Source organism: Athene cunicularia (genome assembly GCF_003259725.1).
Source record: "Athene cunicularia isolate RWA chromosome 2 unlocalized genomic scaffold, athCun1 chr2_part1, whole genome shotgun sequence".
Classification (NCBI taxonomy): Eukaryota; Metazoa; Chordata; class Aves; order Strigiformes; family Strigidae; genus Athene; species Athene cunicularia.
Window position 1 is genome coordinate 76,504,939 of NW_020799095.1, and position 27,476 is coordinate 76,532,414.

General features: G+C 43.2%; 1 protein-coding gene across 1 annotated transcript; it reads right to left on the minus strand.

Moving 5' to 3' along the window:
• Positions 1-19,734: 19,734 nt before the first annotated feature.
• CCT5 (chaperonin containing TCP1 subunit 5) lies at positions 19,735-26,770 on the minus strand. The gene is made up of 10 exons (XM_026841772.1): positions 26,644-26,770; positions 26,386-26,550; positions 25,682-25,880; positions 24,748-24,940; positions 23,669-23,818; positions 23,227-23,346; positions 22,632-22,817; positions 21,527-21,664; positions 20,962-21,142; positions 19,735-20,011 (listed from the first exon to the last, which is right to left on the minus strand). The coding sequence occupies exons 1-10, from the start codon at positions 26,693-26,695 to the stop codon at positions 19,884-19,886; spliced, it is 1,512 nt and encodes a 503-aa protein (XP_026697573.1). The 5' UTR covers positions 26,696-26,770; the 3' UTR covers positions 19,735-19,883.
• Between the last annotated feature and the right edge of the window lie 706 nt (positions 26,771-27,476).

Sequence of the window (27,476 nt, forward strand, 5' to 3'; positions counted from 1 at the left end):
GAAGCCACGCTGGAGTGGTCTGTGGCTGGTAGGACTGTAGCCTGTGGAAGTGACCCACGCTAGAGCAGTTCATGAAGAGCTGCAGCCCATGGGAAGGGCTCACATCAGAGGAAATTCATGGAGGACTGTCTCCCATGGGAGGTTCCCCACGCTGGAGGAGGGCAGAGTGTGATGAGTGCTCCACCCGAAGAGGAAGGAGTGACAGAGACAATGGGTGATGAACTGACCACAACCCCCATCCCCTGCCCCCCTGTGCCACTCGAGGGGAGAAGTAGAGAAGTCAGGAGTGAAGCTGAGCCCAAGAATAAGAGGGGGGAGGGGAAAGATGTTTTATTAAGTTGTGGTTGTATTTCTCACTGTCCTACTCTGTTTGACTGGCAAATTAAGTGGTGGTGGCAGTGGTGTTCAAATTAAACTGATGTTCTTTTTCTTCCCCTCTTGAGTCTGTCTTTTGCCCTTGACCATAACAGGGGAGTCATTCCTCTTAGTCCTTGTCTTGATTCTCATACCTTTTGTTTTGTTTGTTTTTCTTCTCCCCTTCACTGAGGGTGAAGGAGGGAGTGAGTGGCTGTGTGGTGCTCAGTTTCCCTCTGGGCTTAAATTATGACAGACACTCAGCATTCTATTTGATAATAAAGTTGCATTTGATGAAATAAATTCATAGCATTATAGCACACAATTTTTGTAAGCATGACCTCCTGATATAAAGAAAACTACAGTATGCTGTATTGATTAAGAAGATGTACTATGCAAAGTCAGTAGAGCATACTTTAAGTGAACTGAGAACTTCCCATGAACAGAAGACATAATTGTCAGTCAGGAATATTCTGGTTATTTTGGTTGGTTTCTGCAAGGAACAATAGTTGAAGGAAAACTGGTCAACATTTCCATCCATGCTTTGAAGGTAAATACAAAACCACTGCAGGTAAAACCCTGCAGATGACACAAACATTAGTAGGGTCATAAACAGCAAAAAGAAATAGGCCACTCAAGGAGATCTGGATAACTTGGTAAATTGGGTGTATTCAAACAAAATAAATTTTCTTACAGACAAGAGAAATGTATTGAGGTAGGAAATGTAGGAATAAAAAACATCTTTACAGAAGGACCCTTGAAAAACTTTGCAAGTCATACAGGATACACAAGATTCTGTAAGTTCTGATTGTATTATTCTGTCAAAAAAAGGCTAATGGACTCTTCGCATGGCTAAAGAGGAGCAGACAACTCAAGGTGGTCAAGTCTCTGTTAAAGGCAATTAATAAGGTTCCTGTTGGCCTAAATAAGAATGTGGGAAGTAGAAGTGAGTGATCAGTGTTTGATGCCTGACAGGGCAATCCTGGGGATGGTACCAGATTTACAAGCAAATTGGAAAGATGGAGGCAACTCAGAAAAGAACCATGATGGGGCTGTGGTTTAAGGCTATAAGGAAGTTGTCTTAAAGAAGATAATGAGGTAAACTATCTAAAACAGGAAGACAACCATGAAATGATTATTGTAGAGAATACCGGGAAGAAAATACCTACTACTAATCATGTATTTTGAGAAAGGTCCAAGTGCAACCAAGAAGAGGCTGGAGCCAAACACATTCAAGTAAGCCACAACACTGCAGTAGTGAAGGTTCTTGCCTACTGAAAGAAACAATATGAGGAGAGGCTGAGAGAGATGGGACTGTTCATCCTGGAGAAGAGAAGGGCCAGGGTGGCTCTTCTTTATGTTTCTGGGCACAAATATAAATCGGGAGAGGGGCAGCTAGAGAGCAGCCCTGCAGAAAGGGGCCTGGGGGTGTTGGTGACCGCAGGCTCAGTATGAGCCAGCAGTGTGTGCCCTGGCAGCTGAGAGGGCAAACCGCATCCTGGGGTGCATCCAACAGAGCACCACAGCCGGGCAGAAGAGGTGATTATCCCACTGTATTCAGCGTTGGTGCAGCCTCACCTTGGGTACCGCGTGCGGTTCTGGGCCACACAATTTAAGCAGGATGTGAAGGTCCTTGAATGTGCCAGGAGGAGGGCAAAATCTGGTGTCAGGGCTGAAAGGAATGTCCTATGAGGAGTGACTGAGGACTCTGGGCTTGTCTAGTTTGAAGAAAAGGAGGCTGAGGGGCAACCTCATTGCTCTCTACAGCTTCCTGAGAAGGGGAAGCAGAGAGGGAGGTGCTGAGCTCTTCTCCCTGGGATCCAGTGAGAGGATGTGCGGGAATGGCTCAAAGCTGCCGCAGGGGAGGCTTAGACTGGACATTAGGAAGCATTTTTTTACTGAGAGGGTGTTCAAACACTGGAACACTAGAGAGGTGGTTGGTGCCTCAATCCTGTCAGTGTTTAAGAGGCATTTGGACAATGACCTTAACAACACGCTTTAACTTGGTCAGCCCTGAACTGGTCAGAGGACTAGGTGATTGTTGCAGGTCACTTCTCTCCTCTCCTCTCCTCTCCTCTCCTCTCTTCCCCTTCAAAAGCTGATTGGACAAGGTCAACATGCTCTAGCTGTCTGTTTTGAGCAGGAGGTTGGACTAGGCAATCTCCAGAGGTCCTGTCTAGCATCAACCATGCTGCGATTCTGTGACATTTTTCATTTTGAGGACACTCTATGCAGTAGCTGGAGATGTGTGGGCCTCCCAGTGTCTCTGCTTTGAAACTGCTCAGCATGGTAAACAGTGGTCTCAGCAGAGATGAGCACAAGATGCAAAACTGTCTTGACAAGTAAGGATTAGTAAGATTTTAGGGTTTATTCCAAATAGAAGCAAACCTGAACTGGTGGAACACTGACATCTTTGAGGAAACAGATCAAACTGCAATTTCATTAGGACCAAGGCTGTTTTTTTTGCAGAAGCTAATCGTGCTGATGAGGATCAGGGATTTGGTGCTGCCTGACAAAGTCGATGTGAGCACTGGCAGTGACCAGGATTGTTTTCCTGTCTCCTTTATCACAGAGCCTCAAGACCTTGGCAGAAGGCGTTTCTGCTGCCAGAAAGTGGTGTAATATGTAGCTAAGTGATGAACTCAGCACTGTGACTGTATCATGCGCATGATGCTGGTGCAGACAGGGTGACAACGAAGGAAGCACAGCAGTGAGCACAGTGGAAAAAGCCCTGCCCTGAGCCAAGTCCTCAGCCTGGACTTCTTTTCTCAGCGGCTTAATCATAATTGCAGCTGGATTTCTTAAATCAATGAATAAAGAGACCTGTTGAAGCCTATCCCCAGGGGGTTTGAAAACAGATATGCTTGTCCCCATCACCCCCGCAGCAGCTGCTGGGAGAGGCTGAATGGAACGGAGCTGCGTGCAAGCACGCCGGCCCTTTGCACGCGCGGCCGCTGGCTGCAGGACGGCTGGCCAGGTGCCCAGCACCGTAAAGGGCAACACTGCCGCTAATGTAGGCACAAGGTATGGGGTGGATCTGGTGTCATCCCCAAAGAGGCATCAGGTGCCTCCAATGGGGAGTGAAAGGCGCGGGTACTTCACTCCTCTCCGGGATGGAACGAAGAGATAAATTGGGTAATTACAGAGCTCGCTGCACTGTGGGTTCTGGCTTCAGCGACTGCCATCTGAGAAGTGTGAATCCAGGCCCTAGTGCTCCCAGTGCCTGCAGCACACTGCATGCGCAGGCTGGGAGCGTGGATCCCATGGCTTTTGGTAGGAAACATGTGGTCTATGTTTCTGGATCCTCTTGTGCACCTCACAACAGATTCTGCCCCCTCTTCTGCACTGTACACTCCACATGGCTCCTGAATACTGACGATCAGCAGCAGCCTGGGGACTGCGATGCAGACTGGAGCTGGCAGGGTGTAGGGGAGACATGGGCCAGCACTTTCATATTGCAGGGGCAGGGTGATGGGTTGAGCCTGAATCTGTTAACTGGGCAGATCCCTTGGTCATAACACTCCTTCCAGTTAGGAAGTGTTGGTAGAAAGAAGTGGAAGTGGAAGCTGCTCGTTAGACAGAGATGTAAAAGTGCAGGCAGATATGAAAGTGGTTGCTCCTAGTCGTAATAATGGTCAAACGGTGCCACAGATGAGTCATCTGAGAATTAAAATGTTGATTGCTGAAGAGAGAATTTAGGCAAATTATTTGGACTAACCACAGATCAGCAATGTCCCCAACATTGTTGTGATGTTGGCTGGACTCAGGACAGAAAAGGGAGGGTAGGACCGGGTTGGATAGTGGAGTCAGTGTCATCTCCTCTTTCTACAGGAAGACTAATGAAAGACTGTCAGGCTGGCTGACCTGTGACCAAATGCAGGGCAGAAGTCCAGCCTTCAGGACCTCTCCAGTTAGGCTTCTGGCATAATTTCTAGAAATTTGCAGCATATAATCTTCCAGTCTTCCACCCCTTCCCAGTTAAATCCTGTTAAGTATCATTACTAGAACTATGGCTGAAGTTTCTTAGCAAAGGTAGTGAAGGAGTAATTCTCCATATTCCCCAGAGTTCCCTCGTAGCCTTGTCTCTCAAACAGGACTGCATGTTGACCATCCTGTGTGACCTTTCCTAGTCTGCACACAGATGTCAGGTCTTGAGACTGCAGAGGGACTGAGCACCAGATCCCAAAAATGAGTGGGAGAAAGCATCTCAGGCCAGGGAATATGATAGGGCAGATGTAAGACTGCATAGTACCTGTGCCTGCCTCCTCCCACACTGCTTGTTCTTGAGTTTTGACTTTCACTTCAAAGACAAAGCATGCCAGAGCTTTGATAAAAATCACAAAATATGACTCTGTTCTGAACAGCTGTCCTTCTGAGCACAGGGATAGAAAGAGATAATAACTGGGACATAAAGATGGTGAGAATTTATTACCTTTCATTTCATGCCCTTACTGACTTAGGGGCATGCTGGCAATGACTACAACCCAGCTGATGTCTTCCAGAGCTGCCTGTAGCTGAGAAGCCATGAGAAGTCATAAAGTCCCACTGACATGCCAAAGATCTGCAGGACTAAAAGTGGCTGGATGAGAAGATACCTGGTCCCTGACTGGGAAACATGCAATGGCTCATGGAGTTTCAGCCATTAGCCTTTTTTCCCTCAATCCTGCATTCCTGAGTGGAGATGCATGAACCAGTAGGAAATGGCTTAGACAGAGAAAATGAAGGAACTGCCTCTGTGTTTTCCACATCCCGTAGCTTGGGTTGCACAGTACCTTGCTACCCATACTATAATGTTAGTTCTCCTTGTGCTGTGCTGGGCTATCTGTGTCAGTGCTGTCCACAAGAAGAGGGCTGACCACGATTAAATCCCATAATGATTCTCCAGTATCCTAGACTTCCCTACTTACAAGCCATCCAAGGTCTGACAGCCAGCCATGCCAGCCAATAGTCTTGGCTTGCCCATATACAGGCCTGCCTGTTGCTGTGGGTGTGTTTGTTGTTTTCCCCGCTGGGGCTGACAGGCAGCTGGGCATGTTTATAAGCCCAGTGACTTGGCCCAGCTTTGTGCAAGAGAGGGAGGAAGGGGGATTTGGCTTGGCCCAGGGTGGTGACAGAAGGTGGTCACAGTTGTCACACGGACTAATTGCACTTCTAACCCTTCTTTGCTGTTTACAAGCTGCCCCCCACCAAGGACTCGTGTCTCTGGCTGGATCCTGTGTCTCAGGGTGGAATCACACAAGGCTCCTGCTCCTGATCTGGGCCCTGGTAGCTGTTTTGTTTGCTTACTCTGAGTGCAGCTTCTACCTGAGCTTTTCTGACAGATTTCTTAGGGGTAGTGACCAAATGGATTTATTTAAATGAGGTGCTTAGGAGAAAATTTATCTTAAGTGATAAAGCAGCCTTTTTTTTTAGTTTGTATCTGACATCTATCTATATAGAGCTGGCTTCAGGCAAAGCAGTCCTGTTACCATGATTAAAGGCTGCTGAGATGTCTGCAAACAGCCACTTGAACAGGCAGCTCTGAGTCCACTGTCCTTGTCCCCAGCACCGTATGCGCCTGCCTCAGGCAGTTATCTTCCCTTCCACTGGTTGAGTAGGAGATGGAAACAGAGCAAGGAGAGAAATGTGCAGGTGTTGGCTGACATCTGCTGAATCTGCTCTCTCCAAAACCAGGTAGGGAAAAAGTGACAGCTTTCACATCCCCTTGTTCTGTTAACAGTTGTTGCAGCTGACACTCTCCATTGAGAAATTATTTCATCTTTTCCTTCAGGAGAGTAAACCTTGAAGAGATTGACAAATGCAGGGCTAACTCATAATTGTCTTCCCCATGGGCATCCTGGGCAAGCTTACAATCCTGACAATTCCTTCTGCAGAGCCTCTCTCTGCTTTACCCTGCACCCCTCTCTGAAGATACTGGATAACTTCTGGTTGCTCAACCCTCTTGGTAGGAACCAAAACACATTTCATTTCATGTACCTTTATAATATGCTAAGCGCTGTGTCGCCTACAGGTCGATTCCCTGAGGCTCATGGGTGTAGATGTGCTTACATGCCCAAACCCCTGAAACGGAGCAAGATGGTAAACCTTCATACCTTTGGACTGGTCAGTACAGATTGAGCACAGGAATTCCACTATACACTAGATTTAGGTGATGGATCTGACCACAGACAGACACAAGACTGTCGTAGCCCAGGACTCATAGTGTTACTGTATGCAGCCACACATGTTTCATGGAGGCATGATAGTCATAATTGTGCTATGCTCAATGGTGTAAATTATCCTAGCTGGGTGGTGAAAGCTGCTCCGTGTATGTAAGTCTTTGGTAACATTACAGTGCTCATGCTTCTGTGGACTAAACATCCCTCACTGAAGAAAGGCACTTACCAGGGGCATTTTTCCTCCTTTAGCTCCTAAGGAGCTTGCAGGGATCTTCCTTGTGTGGTACTGTTTCTCTTCTCTCCCTTTATTGTTCTTTGCTCCATCTTTCTCACTCCTTCAGCCCTATTTCTACATCACCTGCCCATTCATTATTTCACCTTCATGGGGGTCATCCTGCTGCAAAAGAAGTATCCCTTGATGCAAAACCCTGTAAGACTTTATGCTCTCAAGAAGCAATACAGGGTGCTCAGTGTACAACTCAACGGCTCCTTTCACCCAGCTGGGAGAGGTGCTACTCTCTTTCATTCCTGACTCATTTGAATCAGTTAATTTCCTTGCACTACTGATCTGGGGAGCTGTAGCAAGAAAATGCACACACCTGTGTCCTCAGGTTCCCCTCCCTCATACCCATACTGCTCATAGTACTTCAGAGAAGATGGCAACACCTTTATCCCACCAGGACTGTTTATCACTCAGCTAGAAACATAAGAAAACACTTGCACAAAGAGCAGCTGCTGTTTGGGTACTGCTGCTAGCAGGGTAGGAGCGGACTTCAGCAGGCAGGTTGGGCAGCTTCTATTCGCAGTGCTGGAGGCGGTTAGGACAGAAGGAAGATGGACCTCCTGGTGACTCTCTGCATGTCTTTGAAGGTAGCCGTTGCCAATCTCTGTTTGAGTTTACTGTTGCTGAGCTACCCCAGGAACTGCTGAACTGATTGGTCTCTTCTGTATTGCTCCACAATGGAAATCTGGGGATTAAGTGGGAGCCACGATAGGCAGTGATTCTGTCCTGTCCCTAAGCAGTCTGCCACCCTCCCACTGGTTCCTGCCTGCACAAGGGCATGTCAGGAATTGGATAGAGCTGGCAGAGACCTGGCTGTAATAGGATGCCCCTGTCCTTTCTTTTCCTTCTGTCATTGCAGGAGAGAGATGAGTTTATGGCACATGGTATGTGGGGGCAGCCAGGTGGCACTGGCCAAAGGAATGATGGGACCTCAAGAGAGGAAGGTAGCTGGCCACCCACCACCAAGAATCAGTTTGGTTCAATAGGTGGAAACGTCACTGATGAGAAATTTGGACAGAGAGTAATGAGCTGTAACTCAGGTCACCCAGGACGCTGGGGCTGGGAACAGTATTCAGCAATCCTGACTTCGGGTTTCCTTAATCAGTAGACATATCAGTGTTTTCCCAGAGCTAGGCATAGAATTGGAAGTCCTGACCCTGAGCTCACATTTTCCTTTCCACCTCTTCCCTGCTTGCCATTAGTTCCTACCCCGTGGACTTCAGCTTGGGACTGTATTCTATGAAACAAGAGCCTTGACTTCCTTTCACTTTGTCTTCAGTTTACAATTCACTGAACAACTTGCTCTGCCTGCATTGTGGTTGCCATTTCTTTCCCATTGTGTATGCCAACACCCCACTATGTCCAGAGGTCAGAACCAGTATTTCTTGTAATTTCAGCCAACATATGAAGAATTTCAGTAGGACTTTCTGTGTTTCGTCACTTCAGAAATAGACTGTATCCTTCCTCATGGCTCATCCATAAGAGACCTGCAATTAGTCTCTTTTCACAGAGGGCTATATTGAGTCTCATAGCTCTGGAAGACAATCTGTTTAGTCCTTAAGTAGGACTTATGTACAGTTTGGTCAATGCTACATCAGAACCACCCTGGACGTCTCTGAGATGGCCATATTCTCCACTCATAATGTAAATCCACACACTGAGACATTATCAGTTGGTCTGGGCACAGCAGGAGCTGCCTGGGGGGATCTCCAGAGTGGTCTGAAATTCCCATCTGAGACTTCTGTAGCAATTAGTCAAATACTTAATTGTGAAGGTGGCTAGGAGTTCAGTCAACTGCTTGGTCACAAGTTGGCCCACTGTCTCAGATCAGTCCTTTGCCTCATCTATGCAGCTGAGGAGTTTCTGAACCACCAGGGGAAATAATGGCTTGAGTATGCTAGGTGTGGATACAGACAGTGCCCTGCCACCCAGTTACACAACTCTAGGACAAACCTGAGTTTCATACTTGCAACTTAAATTCCATATCTCTTGCCACAGATCAAATAACTAAAGAAAGAATGACATGAAAGCTGGTCTTATCCAAGACATTAGCATTTTGCTGTAGTTGCAATCATTTTTGCTGGGCTGGTTGGCTGATAATTCATGAAGTCTAACAAGGATATTTGTCTGCACACCCCACACAGTATTTCCACAGAAGCAAAATATTTGGGGCATTTCTGTTGCTGGAGTTGCATTCCCAATGAAAGACAGGCACCGAAAACAATACCTCTCTGTTTAGTGTTCTGAGCAGCTCTGGTAGTTCCTTTGCAGGTCACTTAATAACTCATTTCTCTTGTCTTGATTAAAATGGACCAGTCTATAGTCATGCAGTTTGGCTCTTATATCAGCAGTGGTAAGTGCATACCTCACCACAGTCCATGTAGGCCCTAAATTCCAAGTGTTTGGGAAAGCAGGGGAAATAATGCCTGTATGGACCTGTCGCGGATGAAAGAATTGACACTGTAATGATTTAGAAAAATAATCTAGATTTATTAATAACTAACAACTATTTGTCAATACAAAATAACTCAGAAAGAAAAGCAACTTATTCAAGTTCTAAAATGACAAGATTCACTCTAACTTACTTAACGGTACCTTAATTTATACACATATGTACATGCGCATACACAAACCAGACATATACATACAGGAACAAAGGGGTTTGGATTCAGTAAAATGAACACAAAAGGGACAAGCACACAGGAACAAGGGTAAGGGTATGTACCCCCACACGCACACCCACCAATAAACAGGTGCAATAGAAGCTAGCTCAAAGAAAATTTCCCTCTCGAGTTTAGAGCAAATACTCACAATGCCTTGGCGTTCCTCAACGGGCGATAATTGAGACTCGAGTGGGGGGACTTCGCCCTGGCCTTCCGTCTGGAGCAGACGACACCTGAGAGGCATCCCAGCTCAGGGGAGATGCTGGTCACAGGCCCGCTGAGATCCAGGAGAGCAAAAAGGGTCTCTCTGGTGGTCACAGTTTATAGGGTCCAAGATAATTGATTTTTGTCAAATACTATCTGGTGCCTTCCGGCAGTTGCACAAGAATTTCAGTAACATGCAACCCTGTTATTGTTCCATCTGATCACATCCCAGGCACAGGTGTGTCAGGCCATCAGGAGATGATGGGCCATTATAACCCTTTCCAAGCAATTGGGAGGGGCAGGAGCCAGGCTCCTCAAGGTTATCAGTCCTTATCTCCACAGATTGGTGTATGGCCTGGGGAAATGTGGATGGAATCACACCTGGCACCAAGCAGCCCAACAAGGAGGGCAGGGAGGGGTAAGAATTGTACCACCACAGGACCCAGGTCCTGTTTCCTGTGTTCCCAGTTTTTTGCATGGCTACTCATTTTGCCCAGCTCTAATACAGATTTTATTGTTCTTCAGTGGCTCTTGGGACTGTTTCTGGCTTGCTAGCAGAGGATGGCTGGGTAGCATCCACGTGTTAGAATTATTCAGGGGAGAGTAGCAGGTCAGGACCAATGTTCAGGTTGAATTAGGTTGGAATTCACATCCCTGCTTCTACACTTTCAGTCTGTTCTTAAGGTCTGAGGACAATGGCATGGGGAAATTGTTATTTTCCCATAGGTAATCCTAATCAGACAGTGGTAAAGGAAAAGAGAAATGTGAAACTCTGCTAGAAGAGAGGAATCTTTCCTTACTAAGAGCAAACACAGCCCATTTGCAAGGCAGGCTCACTTTAGGATGGGTAGCATTCAGCATCCTTTTCTGGCTCTTCCCTTGGGATGCCAGTATCTCATGGTATGCTGGCAAAAATTTCCATGCTGATTCACAAATCTGTTGCCTTGTAAATCTCCCTCATTAGCCTTACCTTCATTGTCTTTGTGATTAGAACATGTATTTACTTTAGTGATAAATCCGCTCACCATTTCGTTGCCAGATCATTTTATTGCAATTAAGAAGAAGGGCAACTACCTGTCAGACTGCAAACAAGGGAAGAGCTTATGTAGACACATATTGCTTAGATTAAAAGTCTAAAACTCACCCTTTGGTATATCTTGTCAGGCAAGCACTAACACACCTGTCATGTCTGGGCAGTCACTAAAGAAGATAATTTATTGCCTGTGTCCTGGGGCTGAAAAGAAGCATTTAAGAACAGATAATCAGCCAATACATGTCTTGAGACAGACTTCACAGCCTCAGAGCTGAGGAGTTAATTGGCTTGTCTTCACATCTTCGCATTTGCCTTCCTTATAGTTCGATTAATAGGCTAATGATTAGGGAATATCTATGAATAGTTCCTGAGAAAGGGCTTTATAGCCTTCTCAAACCCACTTTTTCAGGCCTGCAGCTTTGCCATGAGATTCAGTTATGTTAATACACAGAGAGGATAAATGTACACATTTTCTTTCAGTGAGAAAATTGTACAGAAGATAAATTCAACATGCTTGGATTAGGGGCTGGTAAACTGGCAGCATGTAAACTGGGATACATATAAATGATTTTGTGCGCACCCTTTCTATATCCCTCCTCCATGATGGAGCACAGCCTAGGTGTGCACTGTTATGGGTCACTCAGGTCCTATTTTTCACAGAAATCCTAGCACATACATCAGAAACCAACAGGACCAGGGGTCTGGTTTTGGACAATCAGGACACCAGGGCCACTGAATTACCTTCTCTGTGTGCTCCACAAGACCTCTGCTATATCATATGCGGTACTATTATACTTAAACCCTCATAGGAGCTAGGCCATCTTTCTTTAATGATCTGAAGCAGAGCCTACAGCTCAGATTTGTAGGTAAGAGTTATAATCCCATGCTGCAGAAGCACTGGCATGCAAAAGCCCTGTCCCTGTTCTGCCTTACCCACAGAGCAGTTTCTTGAAGCAAAGTGGGAACTGATTTTTGCAGTACCTTAAAGGGACCATTTCACTACAGAGATCGTCATAACCACATCTCAGTCCCTTGGATGCTTTCACTACGACATTGCTGTAGTTGAAGCTTCCCGTGCTGGGAGCGCGCCAAGGATTCAAACACCCATACCCACTAACCCCTGCCTCAGGAATCCAGATCTGCCTGGGACTTAGTAACATGACCTGTTTTCCATCAGCTCTAAACTGCTCCCTCCAGAACTGAGTTTCATTTTCTCCCATACTTAGTTTCAGCCAAGAAATGAAATCACTGCTAAATACCCACTGAACTTTGTTGGCCCTGTTATCTTCTGCATGTCTACTCAAAAGCAATAATAGTGATCAGTTTTGAAAAAGACACATCTCTGCTTATGTTCTCTACTCTTCCTAAACAAGTAGGAGCTGGAGGGTACATACTTTTTGTATTGGCAAAAGAGAAGAAATTGCTGAAGGCGTTGTCAAGGAAGAGAAGACAAGTCTGTGCTGATCTGTCCATCTCCTGGGCACTGGCATGATCCCAGTATGAAGGAGCAAGAGAGAGAGAGCCTGACCCAGATCCTGAGGAGTCCTGGACCTCCCATGGGATTTGTAGCAGTAGCTTTTCTTAAGGGAGTGAGTTAACATAGCTGAAAAGTGAGGCAGTGCGACAAGCATTAAGAAGATGTGCCATTGCAACCTTGTGCCTAAGTTACTCAGCGGAGGATGTTTCCTAAGTGGTTTTTCAGTCATTTCAGTCACTCTTGCTTCCGCAGTGCTCACCACACAACACCTTCTGTCCCTCTGAGCTATTCCCAGGCACTAGCAGTCACACTCACTTAACCTTAACTATTACTGTTGCCCTTAAACCAAAGGCAGTGTTGGAAACTTGCCTTTCCCAGCCTTTGGCCTTCTTCCAATTAGAAGAGACGTGTTAATGGGAAGACCTCATATCTAACCGTCTAGTCAAGGCATTTGCAAAATGCCAGCCAGCACAGTAGCTGGATGTGAAAAACAGGAAACCAGCTAATGTCAGTTCAGACCAAGACTCAAATTCAAACAGCAGCAGAGAGAATCAATGACCACCTGGAGCAAACACATCAAGAGATGGTTCAAGAGTCCTTGAAGAAGTGCTATGTTCACTGGAAAACCCAGCTGAGTGTGAGGACCATCAACTCCTGCCAGTGGGTTATGAGGACACATACCTGGCAGCAGGCAGCAGAGGAGTCAGTGGTGTAATGCGTGGGAGAAAGGTCAGGAGATTGCAGAGGGCTTTTCACTTGGGAGCTGGGTGATGGAAATGGTCAGTGAGTGATGAATATGAGCAGCTGGCAGAGAAGTTCACCATGAGACAGTCCAGTTAGAGAGAGGGACCTCAGCAATTTTAATGTTGGAGGGTTTTTTTTACGATACTCTGAGAACTAGGTGACATAAGGCACATAAATCAAGCAGCTTCTTGAAACCAAGACAGTCTGAAGCCCTGATACCCTGAGATCAGAGCAGCTGAGGTGACACTAGATAGTCTCCTCTGTACAAGGGCTCTGTTTGTGCCAGCGGGGAAACCAGTCCCTCCTGATCTGGAGTGAAAAAATAAATGACATTTTTGAGAAATCAGCTCGATTACTTACAAGTTTTAGAGAAAGAGACAGTTTTCTTTGCATGGTCTAAAAAATCACTGTATCAGAAATCACAAGATCTTTACATTCAACACACATTTTAAATATTTGGGTTATATTTCTTTTTCTTTCAAAACCAAACTATTTGAGATTAAATGTGAATTCCAGAAAATAATTTCAAGACTGTTCATTTAATATCCAACTAATAAAAAGATTTAATGAAAGAAAGCAATGCTGCTTCAGTGGCATCTTGAAGTGGTATAATATTGACCCAAATATAAAGAAATTTTACTTGTTTTCTGCCAGAAATTAGGGTATGAGGAAAATGTATTCTTCCTGTAGCTTTGGACTACGTTCCAGGAAGAGAGGTACATTTAAAGGCCTCTTTAAAAGTCTTAGGCAGCTACATAATTTTGCCTTATGAGAATCAGAAACAATCTGCCAGTTCACCAGCATCAGCCAGCTAATCCTTGTTCTTTAAATCAGCTAGTTTTATCTATGACACAGTCTGCAAAGCTTGGCTCAACATAGCTGTACTTACCTAATAAGAACACCTGTACCACATCAAACCAAAGATCTAATATAATCCAATATCCTATCTCTTAAAAAAATAAAGATAAAACAGGACAAATATATGGTGATAATTCCTCAAACACATGTTCCAGCTTTCAGCAGATTTTAAGAGGAGCCTGCAGATAGATGGAAACTTTAAATTTAGTAGTCCTTGATAGTTTTTTTCTTCCATAGATTTGAGAACGAAACTACACATTGGAGTTCAGGGGATGGAATATACAGTCCTTGGCAGCACAGCCAGTTGGTGCAGAGAAGGAAGAAGGAGATCTTCCTTGTCTTTGATAGAGGCAGAGAAGAAGTGTATCTCCATCCCACAGAGCTGATGCTGTTATCAATCCTTGAGATTGTTACTCGCACTGACATCTGTTTTCCTAATTCTAACATTTTATTCTTCTTTCCCTGACTAAAGTGTCAAATGCCCACCATTCACTGTAAACAAGAGCGTGCTCATTTCCCTGAGGTTCCCCAGCTTCCCTTTGCTCACCCCACCTTTGCTTGCACTGCCCTTCTTGCCTGGACACTGCAGGAGAACTGTCTTCCCACTGCCCATCCCAGAGCAAGGACTCCTGCAATGGTCTTCTGAGGTGCTCCTTCCAGACAATTTCTGGCCACCGTTCTCCAAAGCTCCTTGACATCACCGTACCCAAGCAAGAAAAGCAGAGCAGGTCCAGCCACAGTGACCAGGGTCAGTGAAGAGTCAAGATCACTGGTCAAGTCCAACTTGACAAGACAAGGCTAAGGACAAGCCAGGAAGTCAAACCAGCATCAGTATTGACAAGTCACAGGCATAGCTCAGGCAAGGAGCAAGGGCCTGAGTTTAAACGTAGCTTTGAAGCAAAAGTGGGAGGGCTTCTCCCAGCTTTTTCTCACCCCCATCATTTCCCCAGCAGTGTAATTCAAGGCAACCTGCCATGCCAGGGCTGGCCTTTGAGCACAAGTAGCCAAAGCCCTGGAAGGGGAGGAAGGGGAGTGCACTCAGGACCCTGACAGCAGTGTCCCATGTGCAGTGAGACCCAGACACTAGAGAGCTGACAGAGACCTGTTTCTCTCAGTGCCTGTGCTGTTGCCGTTCTGCACTGTGGGGCAGGAGCCTCACCATAACATAGTTACTGGTCCCAAGTAGCTGAGGGAGGAATCTCATGAGGCAACAAATTCTAGTGCATGTACACCAGGCAGGTGTTGCAGGGCCTACATGTTACAGACAAAGTACTGAAGCTTTACCCCCCAGTCATTTGAGTTTATCAAACTGCCTCTCTTGTATCAGAGAGAGGAGTCCTTCACAAAGCAAACACTGCCAATCCATTTAATTGTCCCTTTAACATCATGAAAAATGTTCCCTGGCAGAGAATTCCTGGGAAACCGTCCAAGTTGTGAAATGGAGAGGTGCTTCTGTGAAGGGAGGACAAACGCGGCTAGCCTCCCAGCCCCAAACCTCCCAACTGAACCAACCCTCCTTGGGTGATGGTAAGAGTACGGGGGGTGTAATAAGTATCCCCGTGCTCAAGATAACAGTAATTTTTAAGAGTGCAAGGGACAGTCATGCCACTATGTCACAGAGGAGAGCAGCTCCCACGGTGCTCTCTTCTCTGTACAGTCTTACCATAAAGACATACAGCCCAGACAGGTTCTGGGGTCAGTCAGCTTAGTTTAGGTAGGTTTGGATCTAGGTATCCTAATATCCAAGTGTTTTAATATTACAGAGAGAGCTAGCAGAATCACGTTAGCAAGACTGCTTGATTTGCTCCATTTAAGACCCTACCTGTGGTTGCCTGTAAGCTTCTCAGATCAGATCGTTTGGACAAGAACTGAATCACAGAATCATCTAGGTTGAAAAAGACCTTGATGATCATCCAGTTCAACCATTAACCTAACACTGACAGTCCCCAGCTACACCATGTCCCTAAGTGCTATGTCGACCCGACTCTTAAACACCTCCAGGGATTCGTTTGGATGTGTTTCTTTTTCTTCTGCTTTTCACTGGTGTTTTAGGTAAAAAATTACTTTTCAGACTCTTAATTTATCAATTGCTGCTCTTTTCTCCTAAGAGGAATCAGACAGGGTCAAATGGGAAAGATCATATGTGGATAAAGACACTGGATGGACCTGACTCTGAGATGTCTGTGTTCCGGCAAAGCGTCCCATGACAGCTAACATACAAACGAGGCTTGATGTGTACAGCATGGACATAACAGAGCAGTGACTGTACACATTATAGGCATCTTTCCCCATGCAGAACACAGATCAGAAATGATCAAACGGCAAGGAAAAAATACTAATTTCTAAGCAAAGGAAGAATACTTTTGTATTAAAAAGTGACAGTTTGTAGAGAAATGAGAATGTTATTTCAACATAATCCTATTCCTGAAAAAAACCCACTCACACCTGATTTCTCTGAATCACTGCAGCCCAGCCCTGGGTGCACGGCACCCTGCAGCTGTTGTGGGCTGGGTGCGATGGAGGAGTCTCCGTGCTGTGCTCCTGGCAGCCTCACTGCCTGCGCCTGCAAAGACGAGTGTCATGTCGGCGTGGAGATGTGAGAGGTCAGAGAAGGAAAGGAGCCCAGGCCCGGGAGCGCAGCAGGAAAGACTAAGCAGCGAGGCTGGGAAAAGGTGGCTGGTAACAGGGGAACTAGAACTAGCAGGACAAAGAGGCAGGGCCACGTTAACGGTCCTAGGAAGATGTGAAAACTTGGATTTAAGAGGGCACATTGGGGCCAGTCATGAAACTATCTCGAGTAACTGAGCCCTTGAGGGGAATTCGGGAAGATCCAGGTCTTGCTGATGACATACATGTGCCATGTCATTGATGGCTGGGAAGGGACTGCCCGGCTGATTCTGTTCATGTTTTTAAAAAATTTGGATACACTCTGCTGCTGCAGTGATGCGCGTATGTTGCCCTCTGCTGGTGAACCTCGCATCTTCCCCAGAGTAACGGAGTAGAACTTGAAGGGACTGTGGGGCCTGTGGCCCTCAGCCCCAAATACACAGCTAGGCAAGGCTTTTATTTCCTGGTTACAAACACACCATGATTAATTTGAGTAACAGTGTTTGTCTCCCACAACCTTATCATTATTCCTATATTCTCTGGTCATTTACTTGACCAGAGGCAGACCACAGCACAAAATCACAATACTGATATTCCCACTGTTTTGTCAATGCCCAAATTCAATTATTCCTGCTGTGACAGTGTACCAGTTTGAGCTGCACTGGTTTCATTAATTTGGTCTAATACATTCAGTTGTGTGTTTCATGCTGTAATGAAAGTTGATTGTCCTTCAATTGTCTCTATGCAACATTTATTGATAATGCTAATGCTACACATTTATGTTGAAGAGGAAAGATACAAGCCTCTCAAAAAAGACTTCCTTTTCTTGCAGTTTTATCAAAGTTCCAACCAAGCTTCAAACTTTCAACTTTAAGATCTGGCTGAACATTAGATACTTACCTACAGAGCACAAAACCTTTATTTTCGTAAGTCAGATCAGCAAAAGCACACGTTTCCACAATTTTAAAAATAAATTGTCCCATGTTTTAGAGGCTTCTGAATTAGGCAGCAGTTTACAGTCAAAACCTGCTCTTGGAAGAAAGAAAAAACTCAAACCAACTCCCCACTACCTAATTCTGACCAGCTCTCAGCTCACACTTCCTTAGCAACTACCAGCACACGTCCAACGTTGCTGACCGTGAGCCCCACATTGTTAGGAACCAACACCATATACCAGCTGCGGAGCACAACCACAGTCTTTCCTCCCACCACTTGCAGTGTGGCCTGCACAGAGCCCCCTCCTCTGCCTTCTTCACTTCTCCCGGGCAGGACATCCAAAGGCAGAGCAATACAAGTGGTGTGCAGGCAATACTGCCCATTTCTTCTCAGCATCTCATCTTTGAAAGGAGTCATGATTTCTAAGCCACGCCAAAAGAAAAAGTAACTGAAGAAGAGCTGATGAGATTCACCGATGGGGGCAGGACAGTTGTACTGTCTCTGGCTGGGATGTTCATTTTCTTCATGGTAGCTGGTGTGGTGCTGTGCTTTGGATCTGTGACCAAAACCATGCTGAGTACAAACTAATGTTTTAGCTATTGCTGAGCTGTGCTTGCACTGCATCAAGGCCCCCTCTGCTTCTCACTCGTCCCCACCTCCCACATAGGCTGTGGGTGCACAAGAGGTTGGGAGGGGGCACAACCAGGCCGATGACCTAGACTAACCACAGGGACAGCCCAATGCTGTGACACTGTGCCCAGTAAGAAAAGGCTGGGGGAAAGGAGGACAGCAAAAATACTTGGGAGTTTTGTTATTTGTCTTCCCAAGTCACTGTTACACGTGATGGAGCCCTGCTGTCCTGGAGATGGCTGAGCACCTGCCTACCCATGGAAAGTGGCGAATGAGTTCCTTGGTTTGCTTTGCTTGCGTGCACAGCTTTTGCTTTACCTGTTAATATGTCTTTATCTCAACCCATGAGCTTTCTCACGTTTCCTCTTCCAATTCTCTCTCCAAACCCTTGTGGGTGAGTGAGCAACAGGCTATGTGGTGTGTAGCTGCCCAGTTGGGGTTAAACCACAACAGGGGACAGAAGTTGAAGGAAAAAAAACCTCCTAAAAGTGCACAACTGTTTTCTCCCTATTCTGTATACAACTTCACTAGGAGGTGGAAGTGGTAAATTAGCACAACTAAATTACTCCCTTTTAAGTTCTAGCTACATCTGTTTTCTTTGTTCAGTAACACAAAACGTAAGGGATGGCTCTGCAGGAGCCAATGTATTTGTGGGATTTCAGATTCACAATTACAATCATGAATCAATTCAGAATGTCAGACTTCAGCAGCAGTACAACCAATTAATGGTTGTAAGCTAATTTTGGGAAAAGGCAAAAGAGTAACAATTGAAACACTCACTACTCATTTTCTAACAGTGAAAATAAAGCTTTCTAGGATTCCTCAAATGGTCCTGGAACCTTCCCATGATAAAATTTGTTTCTACTCTTCCTGTATCAATACTTACTAAAGGATTTTTGTTCAAGTGACAGCTGGATGAGGCTTTGAGCAACCTGATCTAGTAGAAGGTGTCCCAGCCTGTGGCAGGGTGTTGGAACTACATGATCTTTAAGGTCCCTTCCAACCCAAATCATTCTGTGATTCTATAATCACAGCAAATAATGATTAGAACAAGACCTGCTAGTATCAGACATAAATGAAAAAAAAGCTTCCCCTGTAGTGCTATGTTTTGAAACTTTGAAACTATGCACATGAAATATAAAACAAGTAACAGTGAGTTGGTATTTTCACTACTTCCCTACCTTTTGAAATCTGAAAAAAAAAAAAAAAAAAAAACATTATTTCTGGTCTACCAGAAATTACTTGCTAGTAATTTCCCAAACAAAGCACCTTACTAGTAAACTTTACCATTCTAAGATCATACTTGGGGCTTACAAAGTAAGTGCACTCAATGGTTGTAGTTGAGAGAAAAGTTTTGGAAAAAAGCCCACTTGACTGAATGCGTATACCCCTGAAAAAAAAAGTCCTCCTTGCACATACATCAGGAATATACTTAAAGCGTACCACAAGTGAAGAAATAGAAGCAACTGGAAGCATGAAATATAGGCCCTTTAGATCTTCAGATTGAAACTTCATACTTGATATATTTAATATATGAGACTTACTGGAGGCTACAATAATTTTCTGCCTGCTCCAATGAAAGTGTCACAGACCTCTTAAAATGAGACTCTGTGGGCTTTGCTCACAAGCAGCCAGCCGAGTCTGCTGCAGGAGCAATGGAAAAGGACCCATGAAATTTTATTAGGCTGTTATCAGTATTTTTTTCCTACACATCCAAGAAATGTTTCCTATGGATATTCATATCTAAGAAAAGATACGACACTTCCAAAACAAGTCTTGAAACCATCAGTGCTAAATTGTGTTTTATTTCCAACAATTAGCCATTACAGTATCTGAAACAAAAAGTGTCCAAAATAAATAGCTGAAGATGAAGCATCAGAATACTACTCTCTTCGCTACTGCTGTGGCCCCCTTAATGTTTCTTGCTTTTCAACCTTCACTCTTCAGATTCCCCAGGCCTACGGATATCATCAATCTTCAGAATCATTCTAACAACCTGCGTTGCCAGAGAAATCTGCTGTTTCTTGCCAATCAAGGTTTCTATAACATGCTGTTGCTTCATATCTGCCAAAAAGAAGCCGAAAAATTAGATACCCACCTTAAATCTAGATTTAACATTTAAACCGATATAGTAATTTTTATGTAATTTATAGAATGTTTTAAAATTATTACTGTTGGCCACCACAGTTGACAATTTCTACAAACTAGAGTTTTATGTCTGGGTTCTTAGCAAAGATCTTGGAACTTTAAGTTGGGAAAAGAGTTAGGATCTAAGTCTTCCCCAATTGTAGCTTTTTGCTTTTCTGCATTACTTTTTGAAGAGTACAGTTTCCATATACAAATATTAGAAGGACCCTAAGGGCTGAGCAACCACTAAAGAAGTGAAAGTTCAAGTGCCATAAAGCAGAAACACCTAATCAAGGAGGGTTATGAATTTACATAAACACAATGTCTTACATTGTGTTCCAAAATATACCACCTTCTGAAAAAAAACCAAAACCCAGTAAGTGTGAAAAGTTTATGTCTGGATGAAAATAAGTTTTCATACATTGGTTTCTTGGTCTTCACATACTTCTTAAGAGGTCTATATGTATATGTACTGCTGTGAACAACACTACCTAGTCATTTCCAACCTTTTATTTACTCCTTCACAAGCCGTTTCTCAAAACAACTGTTTGTTAGGCTGCAGGGTAAACTGGATCACTAAAACTGCAGTATGTAAAACAGAGCCTGCTCTTGCCTCGTAGCAAGTAGCTTTCATTCATGTACCACAAAGTCAGTCAACATCTTCAACTAACCTTGCCACTAAATACAGGTTTTCAAACAATTAAGACACACATGTATCACTCCACCTGCATTCCTATGTATTATGGCAAGGGGCAAGAGTTCATAACTGAAGTGATACACAGGTTTAAAGAAAAGGAAAAGCTCTGAGAGATAAAATAGTAAGCATTTTGATCTTCTGAGAAAGAAAACCCTGTTATGTTCCTCCTTCTCCACACTGTGGTTCTTACCATTTGTTCCTTTCTGCAAACAATCAATGCCGAGGGCAGGATTATTTTCTTTCACTTGCCTAGCCCGCACTTCGGTCATAGTCTGTATTGGATTCATACCACTGTTCTCCGCAAGTGCCATGGGAATTACCTCCAGGGCATCTGCAAAAGCTCTCATAGCATACTGTTCCAAAGATGGGCACTAGAGGAAAAGAAAGTCAAATTCATATAGCTATTGACTCCAGTGTTAGCAAAAGCAGAAATTCACACTATCTATAAAATACATACACGACGTGCAGATTTTCTTGGGAATATAACAACTGACTGAATACATCTGGATGATAACTACTTGCAAATTAAAGCAATTTTAAACCGCTCTTATCATAAAAGGGAAAAGGTACCAGTAAGACTTCTTACAGAGAGGGGAAGGAAAACTGTTAACACTGGTTATCAGTGAATGTCAGGAAGTTTCACAATATCCACTTTCTGAAAGCTCTTTGAAGTTTTTCTGGAATCTCTTAAAACGGACTTAATCCTTACTTTCCCTTCATAAATCAAAGTAAGTTGTAACTGTTCCTCTTCTTACCTTATCTGCTGCTTCACTGACTGCTAAGGCACAGGAAATTTCGGCTGCACCACCACCATATACAATACGATTATCACGAACAAGATTCCGGATTACACACAATGCATCATGAAGAGATCGCTTTGCTTCTTCAATAATCTGGAATTATAAAATAGCATGTATTTTACAATATACACAACTGAAGGTTATGAGGATATATTTCCTAATACAGAAGTGGAAACTGCAAATAAACCGTAGGACCTTTTCAGGGCTCTAATGCAGCTTTACTGCTGTTGTATTGTACTACTTCAAAATATACAATATTAAGACATCTAGTGGCAGAGAAGGAACAAAATAATACCCTCTTCAATGTTATTTGTTAAATCTATAAATTGAAATGACAAAAACTTACATAAGGTTTTCAATCTTGCATATTTCCAAGATACAAAACACTTAAATGTAAATGCCAGTATTATTTTCAGACTGGAATTTGTGTCAACTCCCAACAGATGTAGAAGAATGTAACAAGTTATACTGACTTTTAAAGCAGTATTTTTTCTTTCGTAAAGAACTCTTCAGACTAAGGGTTATGTTCTTTTCTTCCCAAGGTTTTTCACTCAAAGTAGGACTTGACCTATACTAAATACAATTTAACACTAACAGTACAACCAAGAACCAGGATAAGTACAGAGACACTTAAAATTGCCTCACTCTCTGTGTGTGGGGTTGGTTTGGCTTCTTAATTTTTAAATATTTTTGACCGAACTAAATCAGAAGTGACATACTTAGGTCTATAAAACCAAATCTTTCAAAAACACCAATGTCTCATAAAAGTTACCCTCCCATGAGAAAAAACAAATTAGAGCATCCACAGGTAACGTTATTTCTCTACTTATGAACTATATGGTCTAATAGTGAGAAAAAAAGTTTTCATTCAAAAAGAAAGGATGTGAATCTAACAAGTGACTTCTAACAGAGTTACAAATGCCTACAACCTTCCCCCCTTTGTATGTCCACCCTTTCAAGGAAAACGTAAGACAAAAATAAGAACTGTTAACGTTTTTGAAAGAAACTTCACATTCTGTAACTTACATATCAAACATTTGTAACAAACTAAGCACCTCACCATTTTATTTCCTCCTCTAATGAAAATGGTCACAGCTCTGGAATTCTGACACTGTTCAATGACAAGCATTCTGTCCTTCGTTGTTCCAAAGGAGATCTCTCGGACAATACCCGCAAAACCCAGCTTCTCTGCTGTGAGTTCACAGAAGCGAGGAACGATGCGTCCTCCAGTTGCAATGGCAATCAACTGAAGTTAAACAACCATCAATTATTTTGAGAAGACTTTTCTATTACATTTTTCATAACATTAGACCAAGTGGAAGAGAATCTGTCAAATGGCTCCTCCAAGAGGTTAAATTCCCACCACTTCAAACTATTTCAGGCAATGCCTCGTTTCTGCAAATAGTGAGATGAAAGCAGAAACATTCCTAGCCTCATAAACCTGTTAACAAGTAATATGCATCCAGTCCAACTATAAACCACAAGACCATTTGCTGTAGGGTCTTCCCACAGATCCCCAGTAGTTTTTCTCCAATACATACCCATATATGTGACTATGAATTCTACCCAGAAAGCCTAAACTTTTAATCGGTACAGTGTATTACTTAAATGTTTGAGACTTGGTACAAAGCCCCATTTTAGAAGATTTTACTTACTTCTATTTCAGGTCCACCAACCCAACGAACAGCAGGCAGCTCATTCTGGAGCAGCAAGTGATTTGCCTCATCATCAAAACCCCACTGGCAAATAGCAAGGTTTGCACCGGTGTCTTTTATCTGAAAGCAACACAGAACATTAATCTTCTGATCAGAACACAAGAATGAAAAACAATCTCTTCATGATTTTAATTCTCCTAATTTTCTCAAAATCTAAGTCTGAAAAAGAACCATCTGGCATACATAAAGACCAAAATAACCATCAAACCAGGGTGATATCTTTCTTACATAAACTTGTCTTTATTCATAGCCTTACAATTGCCTGTACGTTGCCTCTTACCAGGATTATTAGCTCATTTCCAGAAATAAACCAATGCACTATGCTATCTTGTGTAAAGGCTATGAAAAACATAAAAACAAAAGAAATAATCTTGAAGACTACCTGTTTCACCATCTCTTCAAACTTCTCCTTTTCATATTTCTGCAGTGCCTTGTAATCTTCCACAGATGTGACATCAAGCTTATGCTTGGTTTTAGGTTTAGGTGGTTCAAACGGACAAGTAAGGATGGCAATTTTAGCATCTTTAAGTTCCTGCACAATTTTGAAAAAAAGAGAAAGTTGAGTTTTGACCTCAGTAACAGCTCACTCTTATATTTCCAAAACATGTAGACATATCTTTAAAAACACAGGGCTAAGAAGAAACTTGAAGATCATCTGACTTATTTGAAAATGAATGTAATTATACCCCTATAATTCCATCAGAAATCTCTATAACCAACTTCAAACAAATTCCACAGCTTGAAGACACTGTTTAAGCCCATAACAATCTTTAACTGTGATGTCTTTTTGTAGTTTAGTGTTTAAACATACAGAAAAAACAACTTCAATGAAACTATTATCTGCTCTATCCACCATTACCATTGAGAATACTACATTCTCATCTTCATAGACACCTTTTATCACGACTGATATTTCCCATCAGTCTTCCTTTTTATAGGATAAACAGTATCACCTACTAGAAAAATATTTTAGAATAGTAGAAATCCTACACTATCTTCATCTTTCTTGAAGTACACTGTACAAAGACTTGGAGACCTCATCTACACCAAATAAAAGGACAGCTTCTGCAGTGCTCTGAACAGGACATGGTAACTCATGAAGCTTAAAAAGCATTTCTTCATATTGATTTGCATCAAGCAACTTAGGTGTATTACACACTATGGATGATTATTTCTGCTTCAACATAGAACTCTGCACCTGTCCTCACTTAGTTGTACAGTAATCCCTACCCCCGCCATAATTTCTGAACTTCAAGATTGTTGTAAGTTCTAAGGTGGTCTCTTCCAACATGATGAATTCAATGCTCCTCCCCCTTTTTCTGTTGATACATGCGCAAAAAACAAGCCAAACCACAACACTGTTTAAATACTTAAGAAAATACTAGGACAGCATGTGAAGTGGGCTAGAGAATCTTATTTAAGCCATTACTGATGAGATACGCACACAGGGACATCACTTACTTTAGGCATCTGTGGATGACTGAAATCTTTATCCACAATCACTCCTTTAACCAACTGTGTATCTTCCAGTCTACCTCCCACTTTGCCTTGTACTTTGATCAGCTCAAAATCAACATCTTTACGTTCCATATCTGCTACTGTCAGTACAGCATTTACAGCAATTTCTGCCATTTGTCTGTGACAGCGGTTAACTCTAGGTTTTAAAAAGACAATAAAGTTGCATTACACTTCCACAATTTGAAAGAAAAAAGTAATTCTATCAAACAGGAAAAAAAGTATCACTATAGCTAACAACTTTTGTACACTACATCTTTAAAGGGGGTCCTGCCTGTCTGTTCACAGAAATAGAAGATGATAAATACGGTAGAAAACAGAACACACAATATGGTTTGCCTAAGTAGTCATTGTGGACGTAGTCTCAAGATACAGAAACAAGTGAGGAGGATTAACTACTAAGAAATATTCAAAGACACAGAAACCACTGTTAAAACAGCTCTGCAAAGGAAGCCCTTACAGTGTCTGAATTTATATATTACACATAGAACCTATGATGAAAAATACATTTATGGAACTATGCTACAAAAAATTTTTCTAGGAAAAAAACCCCAAACCTCAAAAAACCCCTTTGAAATATAACACAGTTCTTTTTAAAAGGTTTGCATTACTCTTGGAATTTGCCATGATGCAGAAATCTGAAACTAACAGATTAGACTGAAATTGATTTTGCAGCTGTTTAACTTCATGGAATTGTCCCTTTACAGAAAAAGGACTCAGTTTCTCATCCCCAGACATAGAGGCCATTGAGAAATTAGCCACAATGAAACATCTTGGAGTGGTTGCTGAAGGCAACAATTTAACAATCCATGAAAACACTTTCAACCTGAAGTGTTTTTAAAGGAAACTTAAATACTCTTCCGAAGTTATTGTGACTTACACTTTAGAGCCCAGTGTTGTCTTTGCTGTCTGGATCAGAGGTTCAATGTTCTGTGGATCAACTGGAAAGCTGTCACTGATTTTGTCTAGATGCTCGATAGCAATGCGGGCTGCCTGCTCATAACCGTCTGCTATTCTGATAGGGTGAATACCACGGTCCAGTAATTGCTCAGCTTGTTCCAGTAATGCTCCAGCCAAAACTATAAAACAAAATTTTAAAAGAAAGTTGACTTTTCCACAGATTGATGCATCATTTTAATACATTCTCAAAAGATTAAAAACTACACCTTCTGATTTTTTTTTCTGTAAATTTTAATAGTTCAAGGTTTCTTAAATGAGAAAATAAGCCCCTACTTGATATGCTTAGAAAGAAAACTACCTTATGTTAGACTAAAAAGAAGCATGCACATCAAGGCATGACAGATCGAAGATAATGGAAGAAAATTATGCAGAAAAATTTTGAAAGTACAAAGAGAAGTCTCAATAGTAACTTAAAATGTAACCATACTTAGAAAAGACACAAAAGTGTCTTTCCAATTAAAAAGCTTCTAATACAAGAACTGACAAGAACACCAAAGCAGTAAATACTCTAAAAATGTGCTTAAAACAAAACTACTGTTACTTCACACAAAATTTCTTAAAATAGCTCAAGAAACTTGATTTTAATGTTGGAAAAGCTAAGTTAAATTTAAAACCTTTTCTTACCAACTACTCCAGTAGTCCCATCCCCAATCTCATCATCTTGAGATTTAGACAGCTCCACCATAAGCTTGGCTATCTGGTGATCCACATCCATCATATTCAGGATGGTAGCACCATCATTTGTCACAGTCACCTCACCATCTTTGTCCACCATCATTTTATCCAAGCCTAAAAAACCATATTCAAGGCATGAAGGAAAAATCTAGAAAATCCCGAGAAACAATTACTGAGAAAGAACCATTAAAATTATTTCATTATTACCATTGGGCCCAAGGGATGTTCTCAGAGTACTTGCTACAGCCTTTGCTGCCATTATGTGAGACTATAAAACAAAGGACAAATAAGAAACCATTATCATACATCCCAAAATCATAATATTAAGATAGGAAAAATACAGGGGAAAATAAAGAATACAAATATTGTGATTTAACTGACAACAGGCAATTATGACTGTAAAAAATTAATATATACGTATTATTTTTATGCCAAAAACATTTACTGTGCCTTCGCTTGCACAACTCGCACAGCTAAAACGCGTAAAAGCAGAGCAGCTAAAACGACGGTCCCCAAGGAAGCAACAGAAAGCAAAGTGGGGTGGGGGCAACAGAAGCAAGCAGCGGCAAAAGGAGAAGCCAGGGTAATTTCGCCCCACTCTTCCATCAATCAGTACCTAAATCACATGCACCATCAGTATTTCAGCCACACGCATTCAGGCGAGGCTGCCAACCTGCTCAGCCACGGCCCTTCTTGGGAACAATGACCGAGCTGGGGGCGGCCGAGACGGATCTAAGGGAGGGGGCTGTGGGAAGCCTTCCCGAGAGACCCCCCCGGAGACGTAGTCGCACTGACAGGGGAGACGACCCCGAAGCCACTCGACTCAGGCGCGGACTCACGCCACGGAGACCCCACGCCGCGAGCGGTGAACTGCCAGCGCCGGGGCCGATGCCTTCTTTTTCCTGCCACCTCCCACACCTGTGGGCCCAGACCAGGCTGCAGGTGCCCTGCGCCTGACGGGGGGCAGAAGACAAGCGCAGGACCACCTCGCCCCAGCAGGCGCCATCCTCCCGCCGAGGCCCCACGGCTGTCTCTTATAC

Excerpts from the sequence above, each read along its gene's own strand:
- CCT5 (XM_026841772.1), bottom strand. The coding sequence starts at position 26,695 with ATGGCAGCAAAGGCTGTAGCAAGTACTCTGAGAACATCCCTTGGGCCC. Across the intron at positions 26,551-26,643 it reads AACATCCCTTGGGCCCAATG|GCTTGGATAAAATGATGGTG; the intron begins GTAATAATGAAA and ends ATGGTTTTTTAG. Across the intron at positions 20,012-20,961 it reads TTTGCAGAAAGGAACAAATG|ATATGAAGCAACAGCATGTT; the intron begins GTAAGAACCACA and ends TCTTTTTGGCAG.